Consider the following 20,834-nt stretch of genomic DNA (forward strand, 5'->3'; position numbering starts at 1 on the left):
TGTTCATTTACTCAGAATAGATTCATCATTCATAATAATTTTTGCACAATAAGTTTTGAAAAATACTGTATGCGGCTAATCACCTCTGGGGCACTTCCAGGGAGAGGGTGGGGAACTCTCTCCCAGAGCTCTATCTTAGCTCCGGCGCAGGGGCCGCTGCATCCATCCCGTCTGGGAGGAAGCTGGTAAAGAAGTAAATAATTTCCTACCCCAGGGACAGACCCCAAAAGATTTTTTTAAGTATGAGCAAAAAAGCTAGAAAAACTATAGATTCCTTCTATACAGAGAAAGAGCGGGTATCCAACCCCGAGGAAGTTAACAGCAAAGATTCAGAAGATAACAACCTAAAGGGGAACGATTCCTGCCCCCCATCACATAACTCTCTCCTAGAAGAAGCTCTTAAAAAATTGAGGGAGATCGAAGAAAAATGGGGAAAGGAAAGAGAAGTTATGATAGAGAATAACAATGTCCTGAAATTGGAGTTGGAAAAAATAAAGAATTCACAGGAGATGCAGGGAAACAAAATTAGTGAATTAGAAAAGGTTAAAAAAACACAGGAAAGTAGGATTTCTGAATTGGAAAAGATAAAAAAGTCTCAAGAAAATAGAATTTCTGAATTGGAAAAAGAAAATAATTCTCAAAAAAAAAAATTAGGGAAATGGAAAAAAATTCAATAGAGCAAAATAACTCATTTAAAAACGAAATTGGGCATTTACAAAAAGAACTAAAAACTGTGAAAGAAGAAAATAACTCCTTAAAAGTCAGGATGGAACAAATAGAAATGAATGATTCACAGAGAACCCAAGAATCAGTCAAACAAAACAAAAAAAATGAGAAGCTGGAGAACAACGTCAAATACTTACTGGGAAAATCTATAGACCTGGAAAATAGATCTAGGAGAGATAATCTGCGGATTATTGGACTTCCCGAAAACTATGACCAAAAAAAGAGCCTAGATTCTATTTTACAGGAAATTATCAAAGAGAACTGTCCAGAGATAATAGAAACAGAAGGGAAAGTAGATGTGGAAAGAATTCATCGAACTCCTTCTGAAATAGACCCTAAAAAAAGAACACCACGGAATATTGTGGCTAAGCTGCAGAATTACCACACAAAGGAGAAAATCCTGCAAGCAGCTAGAAAAAAACAATTTAAATACCAAGGTGCCACAATAAGGGTCACCCAAGATCTGGCTGCCTCCACATTAAAAGATAGAAGGGCCTGGAACCTGATATTCCGAAAGGCAAAAGATCAAGGACTGCAACCAAGAATGAACTACCCAGCTAAGTTTAGCATCTTTTTCCATGGAAGAAGATGGTCATTCAATGAAACAGAGGAATTCTATATGTTTCTAAGAAAAAAACCAGACTTAAACAAAAAATTTGATCTACATCCACAAGACTGAAGAGAAACAGAAAAAGGTACACAGAACCCTTGAGAACTGTAACTCTGTTGTGGGGTATATAAAAAATACTCAAGGATAATTTGATTTTACTGATATAAAAGAAAAAAAGGGGGGTGTAGTAAAGGGAAGGAGGTCGGTTCAGAAAAAGGGGAAGGAGTGATAAAAAGAGGGAAACTACATCCCAGGAAGAGACATAGAAAATACACCATATCTGAGGGAACTTAGTGAGGGGGAGAATCATTGTGTGAATCTTACTCTCATCAGAAGAGGCTCAAAGAGTAAATAATTAACATATTTGTTTTTCAGAGAATTTTCTCTCACCTCATTAAAAGGGGGGAGAGGAAAAGGGAAAAGGAAAAGGAGAATAAGTGAAGGGACTTGGAGGGAGGGGGGAGGGATCCAAAAAAAAAAGGGAAGGTTGTGCGGCACAAGGGGGGTCTGTAAATTAAATATCGGGGAGGGGGATCAGGGGGGTCAAGGGAAAAAAGCATAAGCTGGGGATAATACGATGGCAGGAAATACAGAATTAGTAATTTTAACTGTAAATGTAAATGGGATGAACGATCCCATCAAACGGAGACGGATAGTAGATTGGATCAAAAAGCAGAACCCTACAATATGTTGCCTACAGGAAACACACTTAAAGCAGGGAGATACATACAGAGTAAAGGTAAAAGGTTGGAACAGAGCCTATTATGCTTCAGGTAAAGCCAAAAAAGCAGGGGTAGCTATCCTTATCTCAGATCAAGCAAAAGCAGAAGTAGATCTTGTTAAAAAAGATAAGGAAGGAAACTATATCCTGCTGAAAGGTAGCATAAATAATGAAGCCATATCAATACTAAACATATATGCACCAAGTGGTATAGCATCTAACTTTCTAAAGGAAAAGTTAGGAGAACTGCAAGAAGAAATAGACAGTAAAACTATAATAGTGGGAGATCTCAACCTTGCACTCTCAGATTTAGACAAATCAAACCACAAAACAAACAAGAAAGAAATTAAAAAAGTAAATAGAACATTAGAAAAACTAGGTATGATAGACCTTTGGAGAAAACTGAATGGCAATAGGAAGGAATATACTTTCTTCTCAGCAGTTCATGGATCCTATACAAAAATTGACCATATACTAGGACATAAAGATCTCAAAATTAAATGTAGGAAGGCAGAAATAATAAATGCCTTCTTCTCAGATCACAATGCAATAAAAGCTACATTCAGTAAAAAGTTAGGGGTAAATAGACCAAAAAGTAATTGGAAACTGAATAATCTCATCTTAAAGAATGACTGGGTGAAAGAGCAAATTATAGAAACAATTAATAATTTCACCCAAGATAATGATAATGATGAGACATCATATCAAAATCTTTGGGATGCAGCTAAAGCAGTAATAAGGGGAAATTTTATATCTTTAGAGGCTTATTTGAAGAAAATTGAGAAAGAGAAGATTAACGAATTGGGCTTACAACTTAAAAGGCTAGAAAAAGACCAAATTGTAAACCCCCAACCAAAAATTAAACTCGAAATACAAAAATTAAAAGGAGAAATCAATAAAATTGAAAGTAAAAAAAACTATTGAATTAATAAATAAAACCAAGAGTTGGTTTTATGAAAAAGCCAATAAAATAGATAAACCTTTGGTAAATTTGATCAAAAAAAAGAAAGAGGAAAATCAAATTGATAGTCTTACAAATGAAAAGGGGGATCTTTCCACCAATGAAGAGGAAATTAGAGAAATAATAAGGAGTTACTTTGCCCAACTTTATGCCAATAAATTTGATAACTTAAGTGAAATGGATGACTTCCTCCAAAAATATAGGCTCCCTAGATTAACAGAGGAGGAGATAAATTGCTTAAATAGTCCCATTTCAGAAAAAGAAATAGAACAAGCTATTAATCAACTCCCCAGGAAAAAATCCCCAGGGCCAGATGGATTCACATGTGAATTCTACCAAACATTTAAAGAACAATTAGCCCCAATGTTATATAAATTATTTGAAAAAATAGGGGATGAAGGAGTCCTACCAAATTCCTTTTATGACACAGACATGGTACTGATACCTAAACCTGGTAGATCGAAAACTGAGAAAGAAAATTATAGACCAATCTCCTTAATGAATATTGATGCTAAAATCTTAAATAAGATATTAGCAAAAAGACTTCAGAAAATCATCTCCAAGATAATACACTATGATCAAGTAGGATTTATTCCAGGAATGCAGGGCTGGTTTAATATTAGGAAAACTATTAATATAATTGACCATATTAATAATCAAATTAATAAGAACCATATGATCATCTCAATAGATGCAGAAAAAGCATTTGACAAAATCCAACATCCATTCCTACTAAAAACTCTTGAGAGTATAGGAATAAATGGATTATTCCTTAGAATAATCAGGAGTATATATTTAAGACCGTCAGTAAGCATAATATGCAATAGAAATAAACTGCAACCTTTCCCAGTAAGATCAGGAGTGAAACAAGGTTGCCCACTATCACCATTACTATTCAATATAGTACTAGAAACGCTAGCCTCGGCAATAAGAGCCGAGAAAGAGATTCAAGGAATTAGAGTAGGAAATGAGGAAATTAAACTATCACTTTTTGCAGATGACATGATGGTATACTTAGAGAACCCCAAAGACTCTGCTAAAAAGCTACTAGAAATAATTCAAAATTTCAGCAAAGTGGCAGGATACAAAATAAATCCACATAAATCCTCGGCATTTTTATATATCACTAACAAAATGCAACAGCAAGAGATACAAAGAGAAATTCCATTCCAAACAAATGTTGAGAGTATAAAATATTTGGGAATCCATCTACCAAAGAAAAGTCAGGAATTATATGAGAAAAATTACAAAACACTTGCCACAAAAATAAAATCAGATTTAAATAATTGGAAAGACATTCAGTGCTCTTGGATAGGCCGAGCGAATATAATAAAGATGACAATACTCCCCAAACTAATCTATTTATTTAGTGCTATACCAATCAGACTCCCAAGAAACTACTTTAATGACCTAGAAAAAATAACAACAAAATTCATATGGAAGAATAAAAGGTCAAGAATTGCAAGGGAACTAATGAAAAAAAACTCAGAGGAAGGTGGTCTAAGTGTACTTGATCTAAAGCTATATTATATAGCAGCAGTCACCAAAACCATTTGGTATTGGCTAAGAAATAGACCGGTAGATCAGTGGAACAGATTAGATACAAAGGACAAAAAAGGGTACATCTATAGCAATCTAATCTTTGACAAACCCAAAGATTCCAACATTAGGGATAAAAATTCATTATTCGGAAAAAACTGTTGGGAAAACTGGAAATTAGTATGGCAGAAATTAGATATGGATCCACACTTAACACCATATACCAAGATAAGATCAAAATGGGTCCATGATTTAGGCATAAAGAGGGAGATAATAAATAGATTAGAGGAACAGAGGATAATCTACCTCTCAGACTTGTGGAGGAGGAAGGAATTTATGACCAGAGGAGAACTAGAGATCATTATTGATCACAAAATAGAAGATTTTGATTACATCAAACTAAAAAGTTTCTGTACAAATAATACTAATGCAAACAAGATTAGAAGGGAAGTAACAAATTGGGAAAATATTTTTAAAAACAAAGGTTCTGACAAAGGTCTCATTTCCAAAATATATAGAGAACTGACCCTAATTTATAAGAAACCGAACCATTCTCCAATTGATAAATGGTCAAAGGATATGAACAGACAATTCTCAGAGGAAGAAATTGAAACTATATCCACTCACATGAAAGAGTGTTCCAAATCACTACTGATCAGAGAAATGCAAATTAAGACCACTCTGAGATACCACTACACACCTGTCAGATTGGCTAAGATGACAGGAACAAATAATGACAAATGTTGGAGGGGATGTGGGGAAATTGGGACACTGATACATTGCTGGTGGAGTTGTGAAAGAATCCAGCCATTCTGGAGAGCAATCTGGAATTATGCCCAAAAAGTTATCAAACTGTGCATACCCTTTGACCCAGCAGCGCTACTACTGGGATTATATCCCAAAGAAATACTAAAGAGCGGAAAGAGACATATATTTGCCAAAATGTTTGTGGCAGCTCTTTTTGTTGTAGCTAGAAGCTGGAAGATGAATGGATGTCCATCAGTTGGAGAATGGTTGGGTAAATTGTGGTATATGAAGGTTATGGAATATTGTTGCTCTGTGAGAAATGACCAGCAGGAGGAGTGCAGAGAGGCCTGGAGAGACTTAGGTCAACTGATGCTGAGTGAAATGAGCAGAACCAGAAGATCGCTGTACACTTCAACAACAATACTGTATGAGGATGTATTCTGATGGAAGTGGAAATCTTCAACATAAAGAAGATCCAACTCACTTCCAGTTGATCAGTGATGGACAGAAATAACTATACCCAGAGAAGGAACACTGGGAAGCGAATGTAAATTGTTAGCACTAATATCTGTCTGCCCAGGTTGCATGTACCTTCGGATTCTAATGTTTATTGTGCAACAAGAAAATGATATTCACACACATGTATTGTACTTAGACTATATTGTAACACATGTAAAATGTATGGTATTGCCTGTCGTCGGGGGGAGGGAATAGAGGGAGGGGGGGCAATTTGGAAAAATGAATACAAGGGATAATATTATAAAATATATATATAATAATAAAAAAAAAATAAAAAAATAAAAAAAAAAAAAAAAAGAAAAATACTGTATGCAACACACTCTGTTCTTCTCATTTCATGCAAGTTTTTTCAAGTTTTTCTAAAATCAACCTGATCATTATTTTTTACAGCACCACTTAATTTTTTTTTACTTTTTTTTTCAATGTGATTAATATAGAGATATGCTTTGCATGACTTTACAGGATAATTAATATCATATTACTTGCCTTTTCAATGAGGATGGAGAGGGCTGGAGGAAGTAGATAATTGAGAAATCAAAATAAAAAAATGAATGTTAAAAAATGAAGTATAATTATTTTTAAAAATAAAAAGTCTAAAAATCCTCTAATTCTACACTAAAAATTTTTTAAAAGAACCAAATGGATTTAGAAGTGAGTTTTTTTTTATCAAATATCCAATGAATAAAATGAATGTTAAAATGAAGTATAATTATTTTTAAAAATAAAAAAAATCTAAAAATCTTCTAATTCTACATTAAAATTTTTTAAAAGAAGCAAATGGATTTAGAAGTGAGTTTTTTAATCAAATACCCAATGAATATTTCTAATATTACATAAATAAATTGCAAAAATGGGGAAAGAAGCTCTTATGAGTCAAATATGGTCCTGATACTTAAACAAATGACAAAGCAAAGAAATAAAAATAAAGATGCACAATATTGCAAAAATATTAAATAAAATTTTAACAAAGAATATTAAAAGAACATATTAAAAAAATTACAAATTAAGAACAGGTTGAAATTATTTCGGAGATCTTATATTGGTACAATATTAAGAAAGCCATAAACATAAAAATCATATAACAAAAACAATAAAAGTCACAGAAAAAAGTTTCTGTCAAAATAAAATATCCTTTATATATATACATAAATATGTATAGAATAATTTTACATATATAGCCCATATACATATACACATACCTATTTATGTCTAATGGTAACCATTTCTAAGATGGGAGAAGAAAAGGAAAAAAATCAGTTGTGTACTTAAAAGTAATAGCAAGTCATGCCTTAAAAGTAGACTTGCATTTTCATGTGCAATCATTTTTGATGCTATGTTTTGTAAATGCTTGTTTTATTCAATAAATTAAAAATAAATAAAAAAATAAAAGGTTTTAGAAACATTAGAGTGATGATTATAAGAGGAAACATAGAACTTTGATTTAGTTTGCCTAACAGCTATTTACCTACAGCTCCCTATTTATTATTATTATTATTATTTTGCTGAGGCAATTGGGTTTAAATGACTCACCTAGGGTCATACAGCTAAGAAGTGTTAAGTGTCTGAGGTCGAATTTGAACTCAGGTCCTCCTGACTTCATGGCTGGTGCTCTATCCACTGAACCACCCTATTTTCATGGAGCTCCCTAGCTCTGGATTCTTCTTCCTTATTTGAATCTTTGCTACTTAGTTGAACACTTTCTGGACATTTCTACCTAAGACTTACAAATAGAACTATTACTAAACTTATTTTATTAGCTCCCAACAAAAATGAACACTAAATAGATCATGCTTCATTACTGTAGTCACACCTGAGGGTGAGATGTTTCCTGTTTGTTGTGCTGTGAACACATTACCCCTTCAGCACTTAGGCATTCTGAGCATCTCCTCCATAAAAATGGAAAGTAGGCAGGAAAAGACTGAGTCTAAAGGAAAGTAACATCATTAATTGTTTTGCTTTGGTTTCAGGAAATGTTGCTGGGGAGGGGGGTGATGTTCCCATTCTAAATATTCACATTAAGAAGCATGATGAGTCATCTCATCCTCACTACTCTAACAGTGAAATGGGAAAAATGTTATATCATGGGACCTGGATGAGAACTTGACCCTGCTTCTTGAAAAAAATATTTTATACATACATGCTTATATGTTCATGTATATACAAGTATACATGGGAATTTCTATACAAGGCAATAAACATTTATTAACCATTCCCATATGCCAAATGTTGTATTCAGTACTGAGGATACAAAAAGAGACAAACCGTCAAAGAGCTTATGACCCAATGGTGGAGACAATATGCAAACAAATATATACAATTCAAGCTACAAACAGGATAAATAATAATTATTAGAGGGAAGGCACCAGAATTAAGATGGGTTGAGGAAGATTTCGAGTAAAAGATGGAATTTCAGTATATAAACTAGTTAAATTACAAATTAGTTTAGTATATAAACTTAAGAACTACCAACAAACCAAAATCAAATAAATATACATATAAAAGATTATAATTTTTATTTATAAAAGTAGAAAAAATAAGCAGTGACAGTACTTTTTTTTCCTGTGTCACACAACTTTTATTTCTAGGGCAGGAAATAAATCATAATGACTTTTTAAGTATCAAATGATGACATTTGATGGATATTTGTTATCCAAAAATCTGTGAGTGCTTATGAGTTTCATCTTACAGGACTCCTATCATATGAAAAAATTTAATTGAGATGAAATGGAAAAAGGGAGGAATAATTGTTGTGTATCACAGAAGCAGAACCTGGAAAGCTGGCATTTTACTTGCCTTCTCTAATAAGATGGCACTGGTATCTCTGTACAAAATTTAATGAGTTTATTGTGGTAGAGTCTAACCCCAAAATGCCATGACTATATGGTACTCAGCAAAACAATCATATAAATAAATGAAAAATATTGATGCAGTCATAAAATTCATTTTAAAAATCCAAGCTTCTTTCTTTCAGGAAGATACTATAGATAGTACTTAACTACTTGCTTGGCAAAATCATTTACCAGGTAAGTAACTGTGGTAACTCATACTTTTGTAGTGGTTTAAATTTTATAAAGTTCCTTCTTCGCAGCATCTCTGTGGAATAAGTAGTGCTGGTATTATTCCAGCTTTGTAAAGGAAGAACTAGACATAGAGAGATTAAGTGGCTTCCACGATCACATAGCTAGTAAGTGTTGAAGCCAATATTTTCTCTGAGGTCTTTGACCTCAAATATAGCACTCTTGCTACTTTGTCCTGCTAGCTCAGCTCTTTAAAAAGCATGATTACTACTCTTCCATTTTGTTGGTCTATATTGGCAAGTCCCCCAAATCGCAAATTCTGGTCATTTTTCTCTTATTTCTTTCTGGTTTCTCTTACTTTCTGAACTATTGCCTTCTACTGGATCCCTGCCTTTCTTCCCAGGATGATACCACATGATGATTGGTGAATCTTTACCTAGAACTTTCATATCATCAGAAATTCTTCTCACTTCCTTTCCAACTCACTCACTGATATGATCCAATTCCAGTCCCTCTTTTCTCCTAGCCCTTATACAGTTTATGTTCCATCCCAACTACTTTCCACCTTGTCTTTATGAATTATTTTCCTTTACTGGAATGTAAGAGACCATGGCCTTTTTTTTTTTTTTTTGGTCTAGCATAAGAATCTCTCTCTGATCTTCTCTCTCTCATTTCTCCTTCTTTCCCCTTTCTCCCTTTCTCCCCCTTCTCTCTCTTTCCCCCTTCTCCTTCTTTCTCTCTTCCTCTCTCACCCTCTCTCTTAAATGTCCCTCACACTCTGTCAAAGTTTTAGGATGACAAACTATGGGAAAAAAAACAACCTCATAAGCTATCCCCTCCATTATGAAGATATTTTAAGAAGAACTAAATATGAATCTTTAGTATAAGACATTTTCTGAGATTTATGTAAAAATAAATGACTATGGAAAAGATAATCTATTAATAATAAGGTCTCCATTTCACTGGTCATCAAATAATGCAACTTGGAAAAAAGCCATTTATATAACTGGCCCTATCCTCTTAGCTTCCAAGGCAATTTGGATTTGTCCTCAGAAGAGATGGGTTTGAATTCCACTTTTGTCATTTACCTACCAACTGTGTGACCTTTGGGTACTTTATCTTTCTGAATTTTAGTTTTCTCATGGAAAAACTGGAAGAATAATATTTAAGCACCTACCTCACAGGGCTGTTGCCATGGAAATGCTTTTAAATTTTAAAGTGCTATTATTATTATTTATCTCAGAATTAGTGTGTCAAATGAAATAACGTGAGCAGATCTCACAAATATAGAATACTTGATCTGAAGTTAGGAAGACTTAATTTTAAACTAGACTTAGACATTGACTAGCTAGCTTTGTGAGCCTGGGCAGGTCACTTAACTTCTCTGCCTTATTTACCTCATCTATACAATGGAAATAATAAAACCTATCCTCCAGGATTGTTGTGAGAATAAAATGAGATAATATTTATAAAGTCCTTTGCAAATCTTAAAGCACCATATGCTTCTTATTTATTATTATTGTTACTTTATGTAATGTACATGGTAAATTACATTAGGTAAATGCTATTTTTATTATTCATCCAATTTTTTGCCACTGAAAATAACATCTTTACCTTTCACGTGATACCTTTCTGACATAGTGATGGGGACGCTGGGTTTCCACATTCCACAGAATAATTTCTCCATCAAAACTGGCAGTAGCCAGGAGGTCAAGAGGAGGACAGTAATCCACTGCTAAAATATCTTCCTTATGTAGTTGCCCCCCTTTCCAAGACATGTCTGCAGGAACATATGAAGTCTAGAGAGAATCAAAAAATTCTATTAATATAGGCTGACTGTAGGACTCACAAAACAAGACTGTAGGATGCCCCAATGTTAATAGCATAACTTATTCAATAGACCACCTTTGACAACAAGTGAGTGACCTCTGGGGGTAGTTAGAGTGTATCTTACTGCTAGTAATTAGACAAACAAGTGGCAACTTTATTTCCCTTTAGCAATCTAGTGGTTTATTTCTCCCACTCACCTATTCATTCCTCCCCCTCTGCTGACTCTTGAAATTACTATATTTCTCTCAACATGTTTATGCTGATTATATATTTGTTTTGCCTTCAAAGAGCAAGTATGGACCTCTTCACTCTCTCTATATCCTGGATATCTTTTAAATGACTTTGTGCTCTCTGAGAACTTGATGAATGCTTACAGAGCATTTCTCAAAATGTTATCCTATTTCAAAACCTCAGAATTTTTATGCTGTTTCTCATTTATAAAAGGGGTGAAGAATGGATTATCTTTAAAAAACCATAGGTTTGTATGAATTGATGTATTGTAAGATGAGCAGAATCAGGAGAAAGATTCATAAAATAACATTCTAAAGAAAATCAACTTGGAAAAACTTGAGAACTCTGATCAATAAAATGGCTAACCTTGATTCTGTTCAAGATGCAAAAAGAGAGAGACATTTTTGGCACATAGAATTTTTTTTTGTTTGACTATGCATTTTTTAAATAAAGGATTAGGGTAGGGGGTAGAAAAATGAATGCTTGCTAGTTAAAAATATTGCTCTAAACTGTTGAAAAGCTGCAGGGGAATAAAAAATAAATATGTATAGATTCTGACTTTAGGAAGCTTCAAACTAGTCACAGATTCAAGTCATAAGTATGTGCTTAATAAATATTTGTTGATTTCAAGGGATAATGCCAAGGAAATAAAGAATATGATACATCATATGAATGGTTCAGACTAGGGATTCTATAGGAGTTTAGAAAGGGGGGGGTCAATACTATGAATTAGTATTTCCTTCATTTAGGAATGCAGGAATGTAGGAAATATAGGAATAATTATCATTTTGTTGTTAGCACATTCATTTGAACTTATTTGTACATATAAGTGTAATTGTCATTTTTAAATATATTTTTATATGTTCTCTATTACTTTCATTAATCTTCATATTCCTTAGAAGGTAGCAATTATTTTTTCTTTGTATTTTGTCTCTATCATTGAGTTTTAAGTGAATAAATGAAACTAAGAGAATCTAGGACTTCTCATTTAATAAGATATATTATCATCTGATTAGTTCCACAGCCAAATAATGATTTGGAATAAGGGCAATCTATCGTCCCTTATCTTTAGGCTAGCTTACCTCAGGTTTTGAGCAGTCATAAAGGATGATTTTCCGATTCCATCCCACTGTTAAGAATATATGTTTTCGAACTGCAACCACCCCTGTCACTTCTGTATCTTCTACCATCTCCAGTTTGTGCAAGATGTGACCTCTCTGAATATCCCAGACCTGTTTATGTAAGAGTAAGGAGTGTAAGTGTTAAGATCCATTTTCTCCCATCTTTATGGCCATTGCTGAATGGATTATTCCAATCTCTTTTCAGGGAGCTAGTTACAAAAATTCACTCTTTTTTTCTCCCAGTGAATAGGAAAATGGCATGGTATAAGGCTTAGTAGATGTGCTTTGGCATGAGGAAGACCTCAATTCAATTATAACTATGGAGACATGTTAGCTATGTGACTATGATTAAGAAACTTAATCGCCAATGCCCCAGACAACTAAGAATAATTCACATTGGGTGATTACTTACTTTGACAATTATAGGATATTGACAATGTCTTACTAACATTGTTCCAGTAATAATAATAATTAGTATTCATATAGAACTCTAAAGTTTATAGAATACTTCAGTAGCATCTCCACACTCAAAAACAAATGGAAACAATGAAGTCAAAAGGTGTAACTTGGTTGTGCCAGAACCCTTCTGATTTGTTTTTACACATACCTTGACAGTGCCATTTCTAGCAGCTGTGATAAGTCTTCTACCTGAAGTATCTAGAGCCATGCAGGTTAATTCCTCCTCACCGTGGATGCTGTTTAAAATGAATTGTTTCATGCCAGTCTCGACATCCCACACTGCAATGGTGGAGTTGTGACATCCTGTCACAACCTGCCATAAGATAATTTGGTTTCAAATTCCTGTTAAATTCTGTCTGTTTTAAAACCAGGCTAACAAAAGTTCCCAAATGATACAAGTAAAACATATCTCTTTTCTCTTGCTTAACATAGGTTTTGACTCAGCTCTTAAACATCTTTAAATATCTACCATCTTAAAAGCAGCACAGTTAAACATGAGGCGGTGTGGTGTGATGGTAAAAGCATAGGATTTATATATAAGAGCTCCTGACTTTCAATCCATTATTTTCTACTTACTTAGCTGTATGACCCTGGGCAAGTTAATTCAGGGCCTCAGTTTCCTTATCTATAAAATGAGGAACTGGAATTAGTTAATATTTAAAAAGCTATGAGAATTACAGAAATGTTTAAAACAGAGTTCCTGTTTTCAAGAAACTTCATATAGTTGAAAAAAACCAAGTTATAAATATGTGAAAAGTTGGATGATACAAGAAATGTCACAGTTATAGTTAGTAAGAACTTATGAATTGAATACAAGGGATGCCATAAATCGATGCAGAGTTATATGTAAATACATTATATGAATGTCTGAGTTGGGTTAAGGGAGATCATCATGGGTTAGAGTAGTCTAGAAAGATTTCTGGGAGAAAGAAATATTATTTTGTAGTATCTTTAAGGGCAGAAGTGAGCTTCAAAGTTTTCTAGTCTAGTCCTTACTTAATGTAAGAATCCTATTTCTTTCCCCCAAATGACTATTCAAGATCAACTAAAAACACTTCTTCCTACCTTCTGCAATAGCCCATTTCACTTTTGGATAGCTTTGCTAGCCTATGTCCCTGTATTGAAACGAAATTTATCTCACTATAATTTTTACTGATTAGCCCTTTCAAAGTCAAGGAGGATAAATCTGCTTCAATGGCATGTTGGTTTTGTATTTTTTAGTCTGTATTATTTGTATTATTAATATTCCCCATGCCCATTCTGCTTCAAGACAGTTGTAGGTACCATAGGAATCTAGAAGAAAGTCAAACATACTAAAATTCAGTTTGAATTAAAATTTAAAAATTCAGAACATTTAAAATTGTAACCAAATCACTATTCAATTTCTTCCAGTATCTGTTCCCTCCATAGATTAATGGAACTCTTTCCAGGGATTTTTAAAAATCTGGCTTTTTAATTAATTAATTGATTAATTAACTAATTAATTTTCCCCAGGGATCTTTATCAAGAATCCTTTCTGCATTAGAGGTAGAAGTTATCTTCTTTACAGTGGAATCGGGGCACTTTTCTTTAGGGGTTCCTAGTTGATTACTTTTGGGGAAAGAACAAAGCAGAGTTTTCTCTTAATTTGGTAAGTAAACCAAACTTTTAGAGGTGGAAAAGGCAACAAATAAGTTTGGTTATTACCCTTAAGCCATTTCCCTATGAAAGGCCTTTTTGTCATTCTTTTCAAGTTTTTCCCAGGTGGGTATAAAGGTGTTTATAGAAAAGCATTTAATATTTTTAATTTTACTAAAAAAAGAGCTCTTAATAAGCTTGCACAACCAGATACATATATATATATATATATTCACGTACATATATGTGTATTTGTGTGTACATGTTTTAAAATATATACTAATATGGTATTTATTTGAGGTTTTTCACAATTCTGATCATGTTCCACTACAATTATTCTAGGTTGTCAATGTCTGCATGAAAAGTGAAGAACCTGGAATTGCACCTTTATTGTTCTGTATTTGCATTAGTACAGGATCCTTCACAGTGTAAAATGAAATGGAACTCTCCCATTTTGACTAAGTTCCTTTTCTCTCAATAATGGGACACCTCCAGGGCATAAGAAGGGATCAGTTTCAGGATAGTATATGTAGACTTTAAGAGAAAAAACAGATATACTGATGCACACAAAGTGCATTTATATCTATATATCTATTTTCTATCTATAAACATCTCTATAGAGAATCATGTGCACTTAAGAATCTTTGTTTTCCATAAATGCTAAAACTGCAGCATATGGTCTCTCATCTCATCTGAGATGAAACTTTTATTGGTCCTAAGTTATAGGCACCTGTTCCTACTGAAAGAATACCAGAGAACAGGATTTCAAATGAGCCCATATCTTGAAACAATAGAGACTATGGCCAGGTGGCAGAGATATCTCATCCAGTAATGAGATAAAAGCTTCTGAAACCTATAAGAAGGACTTTATAAGATGAAGGTCAGATGAAGTGACTCACCCAGAAGATATTCAATACTCAGTAAAGAGCAGCCACCATTAGATGTGGAAGTGGCTCCTCCTTGCACACATAGCAATAACAGTAACAATCACAATTAGCATTTGTTATGTGCTTTAAGATTTGCAAAGTGTTTTATAAATATTTCATTTCTTCTCACAGCAACCTTGGGAAATAAGAGTTATTATTATACCTATTTTGTAGATAAGGAAACTAAGAAAAAGAGTTTAAGTGGCTTGTCTAGGGTCATACAGCTAATATGTATCTGAATCAGGATTTGAACTGAGGTCTTCCTGACTCCAAGTCCAGTGTCCTATTCATTGTTCTACCTAGCTGCCATTTTGTGCCATCGTCATACCTGCTCTGTACATGTGTGCCTCTCCATTTAGGAGTTCTATTTTGTTTACTTTTTACACCAATTAGTACTAAGTATTTAAAGAAGAGTGAGCCACAAGGTTGTGCTTTTTTTTTTTTTTTTTTAAACTATGGCATTTCAGTAAACAAATTTGTTTTAAGCTGATTTTATTACCTGGTTGATTACTAACTTTGGCAACAGAAACAAGAAACAAAGGACAAATTTCACTGAAATTTTTGAATATTGTAGAAGAGAAATTTGTAGTCAGAAGTTTTAAATTCTGCTGCTGTTTACTCATTACCTGTTCAATATTCCTTCCTTTCTCTGGACCTCAACTTACCTATCTATAAAAATAAAGAGATCAGACAAGATTAACTCTGAATTTCCTTAAAGCTCTAATTTCCATAAAATCTGTTTCTTGCCAATAACAGCCTTTTCTCCTTTTTTAGATATTGAGGTCAACCAAAAAAGATTTTTCAGAGTATTGTATAAGAGATCCTATCTATGTCTTTGGCATTTGCTGGACTATATGTTGTTATTCAGTGTTTCAGTTATGTCCCAACTCTTCATGATCTATGGATCATAGCATATCATCATAGGATATCAATGTTGTCCATGGGGTTTTCTTGGTGAAGATATTGTAGTGGATTAAGGAACAGAAGAAATTAAATGACTTAGCCAGGTAACATAGTATGTGCTTTAGGACAGATTTGAACTGGGATCTTCCTGACTCCAGAATTAGGACTGAGCTCAGAGTTGGTCCTCAGCAGTAAAGAGTTAGTTATCTGACATCTGGCATTAATGCAGCACCTTGTGACAAATAAATGTATTAAGCTAAATAATGTCTTTTATTTCATAGATCATTTAGTCCGATCTCTATTTTTCCAGATGAGGAAGCTGAGATTCTAGGTGGTTGTCCAGATAATACTGGCAGTGAATAGCAGTATTAGAATTTGAAGTAAGGTCTTCAAATCCAAATCCAGGCCTTTTTTCAATTATACTGAACATCATCTCAATACTTTACAGTAATTTCCCATATGGAAAAAGCTTTCAGAACACCTGCGATGATGTTTAACAGAAGTGCCTCAGAGAGATTTTGGAGCATATGTAGACATTCCAGTTGTTAACCACATAATGAGGAGGAACCTTTTGTGTGACTGGGGGGGTGCATTCAGAAGATACCAGTTAAGTAGAACATTGGCCTTCTCCGTTGGTGTAGGTTCTTGCTGGCATCCCCCATTATCTCTTGACAGTGCTCTAAGGGGAAGACCTTTGTCTCTTTCCTTATGAGACTATCACATGACCCCATGAATGCAAGCTCAGTTTTTTGACTTAAAGTATTTTGGTTTGTTTTAGATTGAAGGCAAGCATCTTGTGAGTTTTGAAAGATCAAAAGTCACTTGAAGTTTGGGACTCCAGCAGTCAAATCCGAGCTGGGTTTTATAGCCAGCCTAGCACTGGTACCAGGACTTTTCAATCCTTTTTTTTTTTTTTTTTCATTTAAACTGAGACAATTAGCATAGTTATTGGCATAGAATAGTGCTTAATAAATGCTTGTTGATGAGACTTGATGAGGAGCCAATAGAATAGTGCTTAATAAATGCTTGTTAATGAGACTTGATGAGGAGTCAATCATATTTCATCAATGCAGCACGTGATTGTTAACTTGGTGAACTCAACACTAAATAAAAATTGTGTTAAGTCTGGGTTGTTTCTCCAAGGACCAAAGAATTGTAGGGGAGAGTGTAACCTAAAAATTTTGGGGGAAATATTTGTACTTCCATGCTTACTTCTTCAATTTTCCCAAAATAACTATCCCCTTTGTAAATTCTAATTGATGTTAAATTACTAATTTTTTTTGGTGGTTCACACTTTTAAAAGGATGTTGAGCTCTTAGAGAAGGAGCACCTCAACTCTTAGGAGAACTCCTTGATCCTTGAGGTGGTAATATACTTGGCCTGATTCTGAGATAGTAAAATAAGAGAAGTATTTGCTAAAATAGAAAATCTCAGAGAGCTTAAGTGATTTGCTCAAAGTCACACAGCTACTCTATTTGCTGATTAATTTAGAGACTTAGGAAGTTTAGGACTTCCAAGTCCCAGTGCTAGTACTACAGTGCCCAAAAGGAAACAGATTACTAATATATTTGGGAAAACTCCAGCTAGTCAGACTAGAGGTCAAAATAACCTGAAATAGAAGAGTTCAGTATTTGGCTGGAAAACATTAGGAAACTAAAGACTAGTTCATTAACATACACTCTAAAAAGGAAGCAAAGCTACCTCCTTAGTCCAAGAATCCTGGCTTTCATCAGAAAGGAATTGCCAAGGAATTGAGTTATGTTGCTAAAATGGGAATGTCCTTTTAGTTTATAAAATCTTTATTACATTTTCTTCCATGGTCAGCCTAGTTTTTTTGAGCTCTTCCATCCCTACATGCTCTGAAGATCAACTGAGGGAGCCATCATAGCTTGAGCAACTTGCCAGTTTCTGCTCAGGCAAAGATATAAAAACATGTTGGTTTTCCAATGTTTCTCTACATTTCTTGGCAGACAGCACTTTGTTCTTTCCTCCTCTAATCAAAAAAATGGGGATTGAGGGAAAAAGGAGAAATCTTGAACTGAAGGAAAATAAGAATTTTTTTTTTTTTTTACATCAGCTATACCATAGATCTACCATAATCATCTCTATTTAGCATGAAGAGGAATGGAGATTAGAAGTGAAAAAGTGACTTATCCATCCCATTGATCGTCTGGGTTGCTTGGCTGAAAACTACAGCAATTTTTCCAGTTGTTTGGGTCATTAGAACAAGTTACAAATGTCATTTGCCTAAGCTTCTCCATTTTTCTGAAAGGGGCCAGTTGTTTTAAATATAGCAGCTGAAAAACACAAAAGCATTGATGAGGATTGAGGGTAGGAAAAACCCAAGAATTTGACTGATTGATTGTTCCTCTAGGCTTTGGTAACAGAAGGAAGGAGAAGTCAGCTCCACAGCTGCATTATTGCCTCATCTATTTCCATAAGAATAAAAGATATGATTATAAAGTCATGAGATCAATTATTATTTGAAAGAAACTTGTCACAACTTGAGAGTCACTGATTCATTACTGTGTTGGAGTCAAATCTTATCTTCAACCTACTTGCTCTGTCTCTATTGGTGAATCATTTAATCTTTTAATGTCCTTCAGGCAATTCTTTATATGTAGTTGATATTTTTGTGAATGTAGTTTCTATATTTGGAATTCCCTATACTGATGAAACTTGGTCCAAACTCCTTCCTCTTATTTTTTCTTCACCTCAGAAAACTCTCAGAATTTATGCATTCAAATCATTATTATCATCTTTAAATAGTCATCTCAAGAGACTTTTTTTTACTATTCTCTTTCTCAAAGATCCTGTAGTGGCAAATTCTTCATTCAAGGTAGTATTCCAGATGTGATTATTTGCCTTCTTCTTCCATAAGTTATATATCATAATAGCAATGTCTCACATTTATCCACTGCCACCAAATGATTTCCAGAATGACTTATTTACAAAAACCCTGTTAAAGAAGCCCAAACTAAAAGGTAGTTGTCATTTGTCCAGAATCACATGGATAGTGACTGTTAAAGGTGATATTAATTCAAGTCTTTTTTGATTCTAGGCGTAGTGTTTGTTTTTTTTTTTTTTATGACTACCTTTATTGGCCTATACTATTATTATTTAGTCTTTTTAAGTCATGCCCAACTCTTCATGACTCCATTTTTGAGTTTTTTGGAAGAGATTCTGGAGTAGTTTGCCATTTCTTTTTTCAGCTTGCTTTACAAATGAGAAAACTGAGGCAGAGTTAAGTGACCTGCTCAGGAATTATACAACTAGTAAGTGTTATATAAGGCCAGATTTGAACTTAAGATACTAAGTACTCCTGACTCCAGGACTGATAACTCTACCTACTGTGCCAACCTAACTACCTAAATTACTTATACTAGCATACCATATATATGTTCATTATAATGAAGCAGCTTTTAAAAAAAATAAACCAAAAAACTCAGCCAAAATCATATTATTGATCATTCATTTAATCAAATATAAAGCTGAATGACTTTGGACTATTTCCAAAAATCAAATATGCTTTCAAAATATGATTTGCCATTTATTAAGGATATAGAGTCAGAAAAAAAAATCTGGATTTAGACTCAGGCTCTTATTTTTATTTTTAACTAATGTGCTTTTAAGTCCTTTACTATCATCTTCAGTTTCCTTATATGGAAAATGGGAACATTACTCCTTAAATTACCCCCTTAAAAAGATATGTGGTAAGAAAAGCATGACACAGATGACCTAAGGATCAAGATAATTTGGATTCCAGTCCCATCTCTGACAAGTAGTGGTTATGTGACCTTGAGCAAGAAATTTCACCTTTTAATACCTCAGATAATTCTCTGATACTATAAGCCACAAAGCAAATTGCTAATTTATATTAGTAAATGAATTACTTACTAAAACCTACCTATATTGATGAAATCACAAGCCTGTTTTTTTTAAGGTATTGTATAAATGTGAATTACTATTATTCTAAGTAATGTAACTCAGCCTAAGAAAGCAATTTCCAAATAGAAATTCCAAGCATATTTTTGAACAATGACAATCACTGGAGCAAATGTTCATTCCACCAAAATGCCTTTGGAAATGAGAGTATTTGTATATATAAGGACTGATATGCTAACTTACCTATAAAATTTCAATTCCATACTTGTACTATATTAAGCTCCTCTTTAAAAAAAAATAGGACTTTTTTCTTTCTACTTATGTGGTCCACTCATTTGTAGCAAATACCATGCAATAAAAATCAGTTTATTTTTATCTGAAGACAAAACCCATTCTCAAAATATGGCTTACAAATAAATAAGGTGTAAAGAGTAGAAATTTTAACATCAGTTCAACAGGCAGCAATGATATAGGCAAAGGAGAGGAAGTAAGGGATGGATAAATTCACCGGATAGTAATGGTGAGGCAGAAACAGTCAGGGAAACAGTAAAATCGTAGTCATTCATATTATTCTTTAATCAGGTTAAAGAATAAGAAAAGACTACAATTCCTTTTAATTATACTCATTTTAGGATAGCAGTACCCTTTGCTTGCAACTGGTTTTTTGATGAAGTACATCTGTATTCACCAGATCTCTCATAAAAGTTCGTAAGTTCCCAGCTTCCTCCATCCTGAATTATTTCTGCCTCCCTTGCTGCTTTAGTCCTTCTCTCAGGCTAGAAAAATCATCACTTTCCATCAGCTCCCTTATTGTTAAGGGGCTGTAAGATAAGGAGGCAGGAAAAACTTAATAGATTTCTAGAAAATTAGAATTTGAGCCTATTCTTTTTATAGAATCACAATATATGAGAGTTGGAAGAAATCTTTTAGTCCTTTACCATACAGAAAAAGTCCCATTATAACATGCTCAATAAATGCTTTTCCCAGCTTCTGCCTAAAAAATTCGAAGGACAACTTTTTAA

At 33.8% G+C, this 20,834-nt stretch overlaps 1 protein-coding gene across 4 annotated transcripts in view; it reads right to left on the bottom strand.

Annotated features, from left to right (window-relative positions):
• LOC141538795 (cilia- and flagella-associated protein 337-like) overlaps positions 1–20,834 on the bottom strand; it is a 125,087-nt gene that overhangs the window by 46,613 nt on the left and 57,640 nt on the right. For all 4 annotated transcript variants that reach the window (XM_074260610.1, XM_074260609.1, XM_074260612.1 and 1 more), the window contains exons 13-15: positions 12,630–12,794; positions 11,984–12,133; positions 10,455–10,639 (exon numbers count right to left, since the gene is read on the bottom strand). In XM_074260610.1, coding sequence (XP_074116711.1) covers positions 10,455–10,639; positions 11,984–12,133; positions 12,630–12,794 — 500 coding nt within the window. The remainder of the gene's footprint in view (positions 1–10,454; positions 10,640–11,983; positions 12,134–12,629; positions 12,795–20,834) is intronic.

Source organism: Sminthopsis crassicaudata, chromosome 4 (genome assembly GCF_048593235.1).
Source record: "Sminthopsis crassicaudata isolate SCR6 chromosome 4, ASM4859323v1, whole genome shotgun sequence".
NCBI classification, from domain to species: domain Eukaryota; kingdom Metazoa; phylum Chordata; class Mammalia; order Dasyuromorphia; family Dasyuridae; genus Sminthopsis; species Sminthopsis crassicaudata.